Genomic DNA, 11087 nt, shown 5'->3' with positions numbered 1-11087 from the left:
CCGGAGTTTGCCTTTGCCTGATCTAATCAAACTTCCTGCAATGCAGGAATATGCAGCTGTCCCATAAGGGAGTTGAACCTGCAACCTTGGTGTTATCAGCACCACATTGTAACCAACTCAGCTAAGTTCCCCTTATCCACCCACTGCCACCCACTAGTTTTTCCCATTAAGTTAACTTCCTCCTGGAATGATTTGTAGATTAGGATTTTCTCATTCTGGATGTCTGGCATCGTGCCATTTATTTTTTTTATTTAGTGCTGATGATAATTAAAGGGGAGTGGGGGGGGGATAGCAAAATGGTAGCATATTTGCTGTGACCTATTGAAAGTTTCCATGTTGATTTTTGTGTTTGTGCGTGTGTGCCAGATATGTGCCTGGCTAAGTTAGGGTGGGGAAGAGAGAAGATGGGAGATCTGCAGAGCACAGCAGCAGAACAGATGATTTGTATGTAGAAGGTCTCTGGTTCATATTCTGTAGTTCATAAACTGTAGCAAAATATGTTTATGAAAGCATATTTTTTTAGATAAAGGTGCATTTTGTAAATTCAAAGATGTGTAAATGTGAATTTTCATGATCTTTTAGAGAGAGAGAGGAAAAAAACAGATTAATGCGGAGCAGGGTGAAACAGACCTATGAATAAGCACATGAGTGACACTGACAGGAAACAAACTGATTCATCCATCCCTTGAAATGGTTTTGTCTCTATAAAGCATAGATCTGTGTCTCCGTTGTTCCACGTCTGACCTTGAGGCCTTTTTGCCTCGGGGCACCTTATTTACCTTGCTCTCCTGTTTTAATAGCATGGTGCTTACTGCTGGCCCGGCTTCTTGCCAAAACGTGTCACTGGAAAGAATGGAGAGCAAACCACTCTGCAGCTGTTTACTGAATAAACAGCCTGCCGGATGCCTATCTTGTGTTTTCTGATCCAGCTTTGATTGTGTTTGTGGAGCTGGGCATGGGGGAAGTGGCTTGACTGAACCGAAGGCGTGTTGCATGAAGAACAGCGGTGAAGCTCCCTTTATTTGGAACATTCATTAAGCACAAGGACCAGAAACTCAGGAGTCCTAGTCTCTGCTGAGCACCTTCTGAGCTTTTTGTGTGTGTGTGGATTGCCCCAGATTTTGGCAAACCAGATCACATAAAACGTGGCCCTTAGCATGAGCAGGAATCATAATTAGACCAAAGGGGAAACTGGAGAATCTCCCTTGCAAGGAAAGGCTACATCAAGTGACACACTTTAGTGGGTGGCTCCCCGGATCTGGTAGATAAGCCATTTAGAAGCCTATTTTATAATAGCCTATGATCAGTGGTGGCTGGTGCCCTTTGGGATGGGAAGGGCAGAAGGCAGGGAGAGCAACAGGAGGTGAAGGCAGAGCTAATAACAGGCAGAACCACCCCTTCATTGATTATATGTGAGAAAAGCAGGGCAGCTGGGAGCAAGCTGAGGGTAGACTGAGGTTTGTAGAGCTTCTTCTTCTTTGGCCATCACTCGTAGCCGAGTAAGATTGCCTTCCATAAACACGGTTTTAACAGTGAGTCTGGAAGTGACTGTGGAAGCCAATTCTGGATCCACACGCCCTTCCACAGTGGGGACATAGGTTTCCGGGTGGGAGTTGATCACCGTGAGGGTTTGCCGAGCGTGCCTTCCTCCTAGCACGTTTCTCCCTTTCATCCTGAGTTCGAGCATCTTCAAAGCCCATGACACCTTTGGTAAAGGCTGTTCTCCAACTGGAGAGCTCGCAGGCCAGTGTTTCCCAATTGTCTGTGTTTATGCTACATTTTTAAAGATTTGCCTTGAGACAGTCTTTAAACCTCTTTTGTTGACCACCAGCATTACGCTTTCCATTTTTAAGTTTGGAATAGAGTAGTTGCTTTTGAAGATGATAATCAGGTATCCGCACAACATGACTAGTCCAACGAAGTTGATGTTGAAGAATCATTGCTTCAACACTGGTGATCTGTGCTTCATCCACTACACTGGCATTAGTTTGCCTGTCTTCCCAAGTGATATGTAAAACAGGGTAGAGCAGTAGCCCTGTTTACTCTAATGAAATGGCTTCCTCTGCTGCTGCTGCTGCTGCTGCTGCTGCTAATAATAATAATAATAATAATAATAATAATAATAATAATAATAGTAGTGTTGGGGGGCTAGCTGGGGACCCAACTGTGCATCATGCTGTGGATCAATGCTCTTAAGAAACATGGACAGGATTTCAGATCTAATGCTTATTCACATGCCCTTAATTGTATGGATGTTAGGAACAATTTGTATTCACAACCAGTGAGCAGATGTGACTTCCAGAGACCCAGGAGATGGCCCTGAAACTCTATTCATTAATTAATGTATTAATAGGAAAGACATTCACGGAATGAATGAATGAGCATTTCTAGGATGATTCACATAAAAAGAGAGATACGTTATATAAAAGAGCAATCAATGAAAGAGCTGAATAAAGAACATCGGCTTGAAATACCGCATTAAGCTCAGGAAAGTCAAGCTGGGGGAAATGAAAATGGTCTTTGCTTGAAAGGCCCCAATGTAGATTCTGTGTGAGAGGAAAGCATTGCACAAATGGGAACCCAGCTTGTAACCTAGGGGTTCCTAAACTGTGGTCCATGGACCACAAGTGGTCTGTGAGTGTCAGTCAAGTGGTCCATGGTGTGTACACATTAAATATTCATATTTATTTAAACTGTATTTGTACTGCTTCTTTTATTTCTTATATTGCATTTTATTGTACTGCAGCTTGAAATCTATGGAGCACAAAGTGTAATATAGTAAAATGCAAAGTAATTGGGATGTGGGTGGTGCTGTGGTCTAAACCACTGAGCCTCTTGGGCTTGGCGATTGGAAGGTCAGCGGATCGAAACCCCGCGACAGGGTGAGCTCCTGTTGTTCGGTTCCATCTCCTGCCAACCTAGTAGTTCAAAAGCACATCAAAGTGCAAGTAGATAAATAGGTACTGCTCTGGCGGGAACGTAAACGGTGTTTCCGTCCGCTGCTCTGGTTTTGCCAGAAGTGACTTAGTCATGCTAGCCACATGACCTGGAAAAACTGTCTGTGGACAAACACCGGCTCCCTCGGCCTGAAAGCGAGATGAGCACGGCAATCCTAGAGTTGTCTGTGACTGGACTTAACTGTCAGGGGTCCTTTACCTTTACCTTTAAAATTGCTGAAATATACTCAGAGTCCTGTAGTGATTTCATGCTCTTTATTGCAGCTTGTAAAACAGTGATTGGATTGCCCCCCAAACCTCAGGCTTTTATATACATTATTTACACAATGAGTTCCATCTGATTGGCTGATTCTGCTTCCCTCCTGGAGCCTGACTGGTCTTTTCCTGTAAGCCAGTCAGTTGTTGCATTCTAGAATCCTACTTGCCTATTGTTCTAGGATCCAAGCTTGATACATAACAATTGCAAAGTAAGAAAATGAAAGAAACAATAAAAATACAGTTAAAAAGCATACGGCATCCAGCACAGTGCATTGCAATTGTAGAAAAATCATGAAGTGGTCCCTCCAAGATCACCAACCATTTTCAATTGGAAAAATGTTTGGGAACCACTATTGTCACTAAGAAGGACCTCTTGCAGACATGTGTCCAAACCTGGAAGTATCACGGGTATATCAGTGCTAAATATGCTTTTTAAGAGCATCTCCCGATTTCCCCCCAAAAGTCAAGTAAGGCCAACAATGCACCAGAAAACAACCATGCTTGTCACACATGTCAAGGCAGAGGTGAGGCTGCTTTAGATTTTTCTCACTGGTATATAGGAACTGCTTATATATCAGCAAGCTCCTGTATGGCTGTGGGGACATTTGAATGACTTAGAGAGGGACCAGCCTCATGAGAACTGACACTGCGATTTAACTCTTCTCCTGATGTGCTCAAAGACAGACCTCTTTACACCTGATACATATATATTTGTGTGTGTGTGTGTATGTGCATGCGTGTGTTAGGACCTACGCATATCTCTTGGCTGTAATTTGTTTAAAGCTGATTTTAATATTGTACATTTAAATTTCTGTAGCCTTCTCTGGGACATCATGGTGAGGAAATCCAACATTATGTTTTCAAAAGGGGGCAGATAAGCCAGACTGTTTGAATCTCCTTGAGGCCATTCTAGGCCTCTTTGGTTGAGTGCATTTTATTGGTTTACATTCTCCTTGAGTTTCCTGCTTAATCATTCAAAACATTCAAGCCTGTTTAGCCACTGTATCTATTCATTTGTATATGCCAATTCTGAATGGAAGCAGTGTTTCTCTAGGTTTCAACCCCTACATATTGCAGGGTGCAGTTTCAGAATAGCTGAAATGCTTTTCAAAGGGCCTCTTTTATGACCATGGAATACCAAGTGGTGAAAGTCTAGTAAGTGTGCAGAACAAGGTCATCCTCCCAGCTTTTTTAGGTTGCCATCTTGCTTCCCCAAAATGCTTGAGAAGCTGTACAGTATTTACATTCCTTTGTATACCCCTGGCTGAATCTTTGCTTTGTGAGACTGAGGAGAATTCATTCCCCTTGAGCCTAAGGAGAGAGAGAATTAATGTTGCCTTGATGATGGTATTCACACACTCTTCAAATTAAAGAAGAAATTAGCACAGCACTTCACAGTTTAAATACAGCATGAGGAGAATTAATGCCATTCGAAGCTGATGCTGTTGCTAAGTTGCTTCCAGGCACAAGCAGGAGAAAGTTAGTTCACCTGGGGTCTAAAATACACAAGAGTAGCTTGAAGTCACAGAAGTGACGACGACCCCTGTTGGCAGCTTGTTAGAGCCTTATTTTGTGGAGCAGACTTACAATGAAACTAATTGCAAATTACAGTTAAAAAATTCATGTGCATTTACAGGGCGCAACTTAGAGTGCTGAACAGAAGTACTGAGCCTGTCAAACCGGAAGGTTGACTGGATTGCATAATTGATAGCCTTTGACCCAAGAGCGCCTGTGAGGTCACAAAAGAGCCATCTCCTAGGGTTATAGGCTTCCTGGATGTCTCTGATTTACTTTAGTTATACTGTGCATTCTCCAAGCCATTAATAAAAACAAATAAAAGTAGAACTATAGTATGCTAACGAATAACAATGCTAAATCCGGAGAATCTGAAGGTGCACTCCATTGGTTTGTTGTTGTTGTTGGGAAACCCTTTTATTTACATGAGAGAGACAATGCTTCCCAAATCCCCTTACTTCAGAGGAATGAAGTGAGAGGAGTGGGTGGCCCCGATTCCAGTTCGGCCGTGCTTAATGGGCTTGTAAGTGATGGAGAACTCTCCCAAATAGTGGCCGATCATTTCAGGCTTGATTTCCACCTGGTTGAAGGTCTTCCCATTGTACACGCCAGCCATGCTGCCCACCATTTCTGGAAGGATAATCATGTCTCGCAGGTGGGTCTTGACCACCTCTGGCTTCTCCATGGGCAGGGCCTCTTTCTTGGCCTTGCACAGCCACTTGAGGAGGGAGTGCTGCTTGCAGCGCAGGCTGCGGTTGAGCTGCTGGCACTGGCAGGCGCTGTACAGCTGCATCAGCTGCTCGTAGGACATGTCGAGGAGCTGGTCAAGGTCAACACCCCGATAGGTGACCTTCCAGAAAGTATGCTTCTTCTTCTGCTCCACTTCCGCCATCTTGGCCGCAGTCTCCTCTGTGCATTTCATTGTTTTTTGAGACAGACAGATGCCAGCAACAACTCCACACATAATGTTTCTCCTTCTTTTACAAAGTCTGCAATGTATTGCCCTGAACTTTAAAGAGAATTATTGCAAATAACTCACCTGACTCTTTCGTTTCTTCTAACTGCCACAAAAGACTTCCTGAATAATTGCAGAACATTGCTATCATTCATTATCTTTTTTGCTCTGTAGGAATTTCCTCCTAGTAGCCTGCAGCAAACTTTTAACTCTCCCTGTTGCTGATGGGCAGCATCATAGAATGGTAAATAATACTTGCCTCTGTGTATGTGCCTGTAAACTTCACGTGTCTACTATAAAACACAGGGCACCTTGAGCTCCCATTTTTACAAGCTGCTATCATTTTCTTCCTCCTTCGCTTTATGACAAAGGCTTTGCTGTGACAGATAATGAAACCTTACAAATGGATAACTACTGCAACTGCTTTGCTATAAACACAGCTTGTGCAGCGTATGATATGATGGAGTTGGTTTTGAACAGCAGGGAGGGATAAAACACACCCCTCCTGTCTGTTGATACCAAAGAAACCTAAATGAATTAATGCTCATGTTCCATAACAGTGGAAGCTATTAACCAACAAAGCAATTAAAAAGAGTTCATAATCGACAGTGGTGATACATGTATATTAAGTTACCGAGACTTTTGCATAAATTACTAAGGGATGAAATTACACATTATGGTGTTTTCGTGTTGTTGTTTTTTAAAGGCCTGCTTCGTTTGTTGACTTAACATATCTACAGCCTCTTCAATAGCCAAAGTGCTCTGGGAAGGTCACAATAAAATTCCCTTAAAAACAACAAGTTGTAAGCTGGCGTCTGATGAATTTCAGAGGGCAGGGGGAGACCCACAGCCTGGGTGCCACTGTGAAGGTGCTCTTCTCTGGCATCACTGCACAATGAATGTCTCCTGGTTATGGGAAGACATTGAGGAAGGTGTCCATGTCCCAGATTAACACCTGGACAGGTTTATTTGGACAGACACTCCTTCAAGTATGTAAATCTCGAGTTGTCCAAGGCCTTGAAAATTCAGAGGGTAACTATATTGGCAAGCAGTGCAAGTCTTTAAGAATTGGTGCGATATGACACCAACTGGCCACTGTTTAGCAGCAATCAAGAGTTAGAGGATACAGAGTCTTGAGTTAAGGAACCAGATCTGCTGCTGGGGTTCAGACCAATGAGGCTGATGGACATGAACCCTAAAAATGTCCTTTTGTGCCCATAGGGCCAGAGCTCTGTCCTCATGCTCAGCTTCCCTGGAGCCTGAGAAGTTGGGCACCTCCCACAGGACCTCACCGGTAGGGAACCCATTGGAGAGAGAATGAGTGACCATCTTCAGGCCAGAGAGATGACCCTTTAAGAATCCACCGCTATCAACATGTGGATGGAGGTTCCAAAAGGCTTGGGGCTTCTGCGCACTCTTCTGCTCTTTTCATGCATGGTCTGTGCTTTAAAGCTTTGTGTCTGGGTGACCTCCCCCCACCCATAGCTTTCCCTGCAAAAACCCACTCCTTAGTGCTAAGAGCAAACAGCAGTCAACAGAAAATCCAAATTGATGCTTGTTCCAATTGAGTGCTAAAGAGCAGGTTTTCATGGGGAAAACTTTGGGGCACAAAGCACGCATACTCGGACACAGAACTTTTAAGTGTGGACCTGTGCCTAAAAGAGCAGCGCAAAAGATGAGTGTGGATAAGACCTTGGTCTGTTCTCAACCTTTGTGGGAGCAAATTGCACCCTTGGTGCTATCCGTGGTCCTGCAAATTTTGAGCCCTCTTGCCACACAGTTTTTGGCATCAGACTTCTTGTTTTTTTTAAAAGGAGATGCAGCTGTGCAGAGCCTTAATCTGGAATGTGTTCCCAATCTGGAGAGAAGCCACACACCAGTTTCCCATCCAAAATCCACCCTCATTCCTGTCTCCTAGTGTCTGAGTACAGGTGTTCCTTACCCCCATTACACGGGGTTATGATCTGGGTCCCTGTGCACATAAATGAAATCATTACACGGGGGGTTGTGATCCGGGTCCCAGATTTACTTGAAATCATGTAAAGTAGGGAACACCCTCTAAGCACTCTTCAAATGCTCTCTCTGCTATGCTCTCTTCAATCCATATCAAGTTGGTAGCCCTAATGGTGGGGTTTTCTGCAGTCCCTTTTGGCTTCCTTATAACTTCCCACAAGTACCAGCTGGCCAACAGGCCCAGCTACATCTTCTCCACCAATCAGACACCAAGAGGATGTACCTGGAACCTGAAACGACCCTACAGCTTCCCCCTTCAGTATAAGAAGCCTCAGTGCTGCTTGTCCCAGTTTTGTCAGTGAATAACCAAGCTTCAAAGGAAGAAGCTGCTGGATCAGGCCGATGGCCCAGCTAGTCCAGCATCATGTTCTCACAACGGCCAACCAGATGACTATGGGAAGCCCACAAACACCTAAGCACAACTACACTCTCCTCACTTGAGCATCTGAGAGTTAAATTCGAAATTCCTGCAGCTGTCTAAGTTTAGGCGAAGTTGAGTAAACACAATCTTCCCTGATGTTGTTATCATCAAGCATTATAATTTGGACCTGAAAAGGCTTCTGTGTTATCATAAGACTTGAGCATACAGACTTGATTATATATTCTTTCCTTAAGTTTTTGTTTCATTTTGGAACGGCTGGCACAATCTGTATGTAAATGTCTCTCAAAGCTCGTAGGACCGTAATGGGTTTGTTTTCTTAAAGGAAAAAACCTACTGCATCACCCTGGCATAATTGAACGTGGATAGGAGATCAGAATTAAGAGCAGCTGCCTTCAATAGATTGCTGCAGGATGGGGAAAGAGAACAAAGTATGGTAGTTTGGTTTTGGTAACTTGGATTTTTATGGCTGAAGGGGCCCATGTGAAGTAGTATACAGGAAGTCTAGTCTAGTCTATATTACACTTATATCCAACCCTTCCTCACAAAGGAGCCCCAGGAGGTAGACATATCAACAGAAAGAAGTCTAGGAACTGTAGTGCATGCAGGAAACTAGACATTCCCAACAGATATTCCACTGTGGGTGCAAAGTAAGAATGCCTCTTGTAAAATGGCCTTTCCCTTAGTCCAAGTATCCCCAAATGAGAGCAACTTGTGTGTGTGTGTGTGTGTGTGTGTGTGTGACTGGAAAAATGTGACACCACACCTACAGTGGGGGTGGGTGGGTTGGTTACTGATTTCAGGACGAGTAATGCCTGTGAACATCAACAGATGGCCACCCTTACCTATGGGCCTCTGTCTTGGTTACATTTGCCACGTTTTGCTACTGTAAATTTCTCGAGGTGCATTGTGTCAAAGTGGCTGGAGAGGTGAACATCTGCTTCTGTGCTCTCATGCTGTTAATTTGTATTCTGGTTTGAGAGAATGATTGGCTGGTTGGTTAGTTTCCCTCCCCCCCCTCCCCAAATTGTAGCTGGCCCTGTATTTACACATGTGGATGCCAAGTGGTTCAGCTCTGTGGTTAGCGGGCTGTGGCTACGAGAAAAGATAATGCGTTGTTACGGAGCACACATGCTTTACATTAAAGGGAGCGCTTTTTTAAAAAAATGTGCAGGACAAGTGTGTTTATTTTAACAGTTTATATGTGCTGAATTTGCTCATGCTGCTCTATGGGGTGGGTTAGCATCTGGCTTGCAGGTGTCACTGAGTCAGTGCTGCGGATGTCTCCATGTCCTCAAGCAACCTTGGTTGATATGCCTCACAAACAAATCCAGAAACATAAAGGCGTATAAAGGGGCTTCTCTTCTTAAAAATAGCTCTATTGATCTGACTCTTAGAGCAGTGGTTTGGGAAGTATCTTAAACTATTTAAGGTTCAGCTTTTAAAAGGCTGAACTGATTACACACCTGGCCTGGTGCAATGTTGCCATTGATAACCTTTGCTTCTTCTTCTTCCATGAATTGGTCTAAACACCCTTTCAAAGGTGCCTAAAAGTTTGTGGTCATCACATCATTTTTTGTAGTACAGTTGTACCTTGGTTTTCGAACACCTTAGTTCTCAAACGTTTTGGCTTCCGAACGCTCCAAACCCAGAAGTGAGTGTCCCGGTTTGCAAACTATTTTTGGAAGCCAAATGTCCGGCGCGGTTTTCGCGGCTTCTGATTGGCTTTCAAAGTATGTTGTTTGGTTTGGATCTCCCGACTTCTGATGTGCTTCTTCATCTTATAACTTGCATATGCCATGTGGTTTCCCTTCCTTCCCCCGCTGCTTCTGTACATGCTATGCATTGCTAATTTACAATGAGAAGATAAACCGGAGCCGCTCTAAGTCCCTACTAGCCTCTATACGGCAAATGTTGAAACACAAAATGGGCATCTTTACACACAAGTCTCCTAACATTTTCTTTCCACTGATGAAAGAGTGATTGTCTGTTGGGCTGCTGCTGGGTAATTAGATATGCCTCTACATCTTTGTTGGTTGGGACACAAAGCCCTCATTCCTCTTCCCCCAGACACTGTTGCGGGGGTCAAGATGGGAGGCTGTGTTTTGAACATGGTTTGGTAGGGTGTGTCATTTTTAGGGGGTGAAAAACAATGGCATTAAAGAAAGGTAGGGAAATATATAGAGCTTTTCATACAAAAGGCCCCAGGTTCAGTTCCTGTTATCTTCAAGTAGGGCTGGGAGTGACTCCCTTTCAGAAATCCTGGGGAGCTGCTGCCAGTCAGTGCTGGATAGACAAATGTTCAGCTTCCCCTGTTCCTAGGTGATGAGGGCAAGAGCTCATCACCCTATCAACAAGGTAACAGATACCAAGACAGGAGGAGCTCCAACCATCTTAGGAGGTGATGGAGATGTGCTCCCTTTCTTGTGGGATATAGCAGCTGTGATTTGGGAAGGAAGCAAGACTCAGCCAAGAGGGAAGAAGGGCGGGATAAAATCAATCAATCAACAAGTCAATTTTTTAATTATTTATTTAAGGGCTGGAGGCAGCTGGGCTAGAGAGGCTTCTTCTAGTGCTGAGCTGGGTGTTTGAAAGTTTAGCTGAGGAGGACGAGAGCTCCCCTCTTGACAGAACCAAGTGTCTTGAATTCTCTTGTCAAATCCTTCTGCTACTCCTTTCACTTGACTTTGCAATTCTATTGTCGCTTGTTCGTAAACATTTTGCATTTTTGGGGGTGGGGGATTCCCAAGTGGTGAGTTCAAGTCAACACACTCTTTTAATCTCTCTCTCTCTCTCCTCCCAACCTGTCCCAGTTCTGAAGCTTAGCTGACTTATTTCTTGGAAGCTGCCCAGAGTGGCTGGGGCAAGCCACCCAGATGGGCAGGGTACAAATAATAAGCCCCCTTATTGTTGTTATAAGCCCCCTTATCTCCCCTGCAGCAGCTGCCTACAACTCCTCCCTATCCCTGGGCCCCTTGTGATGTTTCAAAATGCAACATTTGCTTTTCCT

General features: G+C 44.1%; 1 protein-coding gene across 1 annotated transcript; it reads right to left on the bottom strand.

Moving 5' to 3' along the window:
• Nucleotides 1-5169: 5169 nt before the first annotated feature.
• On the bottom strand, nucleotides 5170-5634 carry LOC128419691 (40S ribosomal protein S15-like). Its single transcript, XM_053400688.1, has one exon. It carries the CDS (start codon nucleotides 5620-5622, stop codon nucleotides 5185-5187), a length of 438 nt encoding a protein of 145 aa, XP_053256663.1. The 5' UTR covers nucleotides 5623-5634; the 3' UTR covers nucleotides 5170-5184.
• Between the last annotated feature and the right edge of the window lie 5453 nt (nucleotides 5635-11087).

The sequence above is a fragment of the Podarcis raffonei genome, chromosome 8 (assembly GCF_027172205.1).
Source record: "Podarcis raffonei isolate rPodRaf1 chromosome 8, rPodRaf1.pri, whole genome shotgun sequence".
NCBI lineage: Eukaryota > Metazoa > Chordata > Lepidosauria > Squamata > Lacertidae > Podarcis > Podarcis raffonei.
The sequence above is the reverse complement of the archived record's forward strand: the minus strand, read 5'-3'. Positions and strand labels throughout refer to the sequence as shown.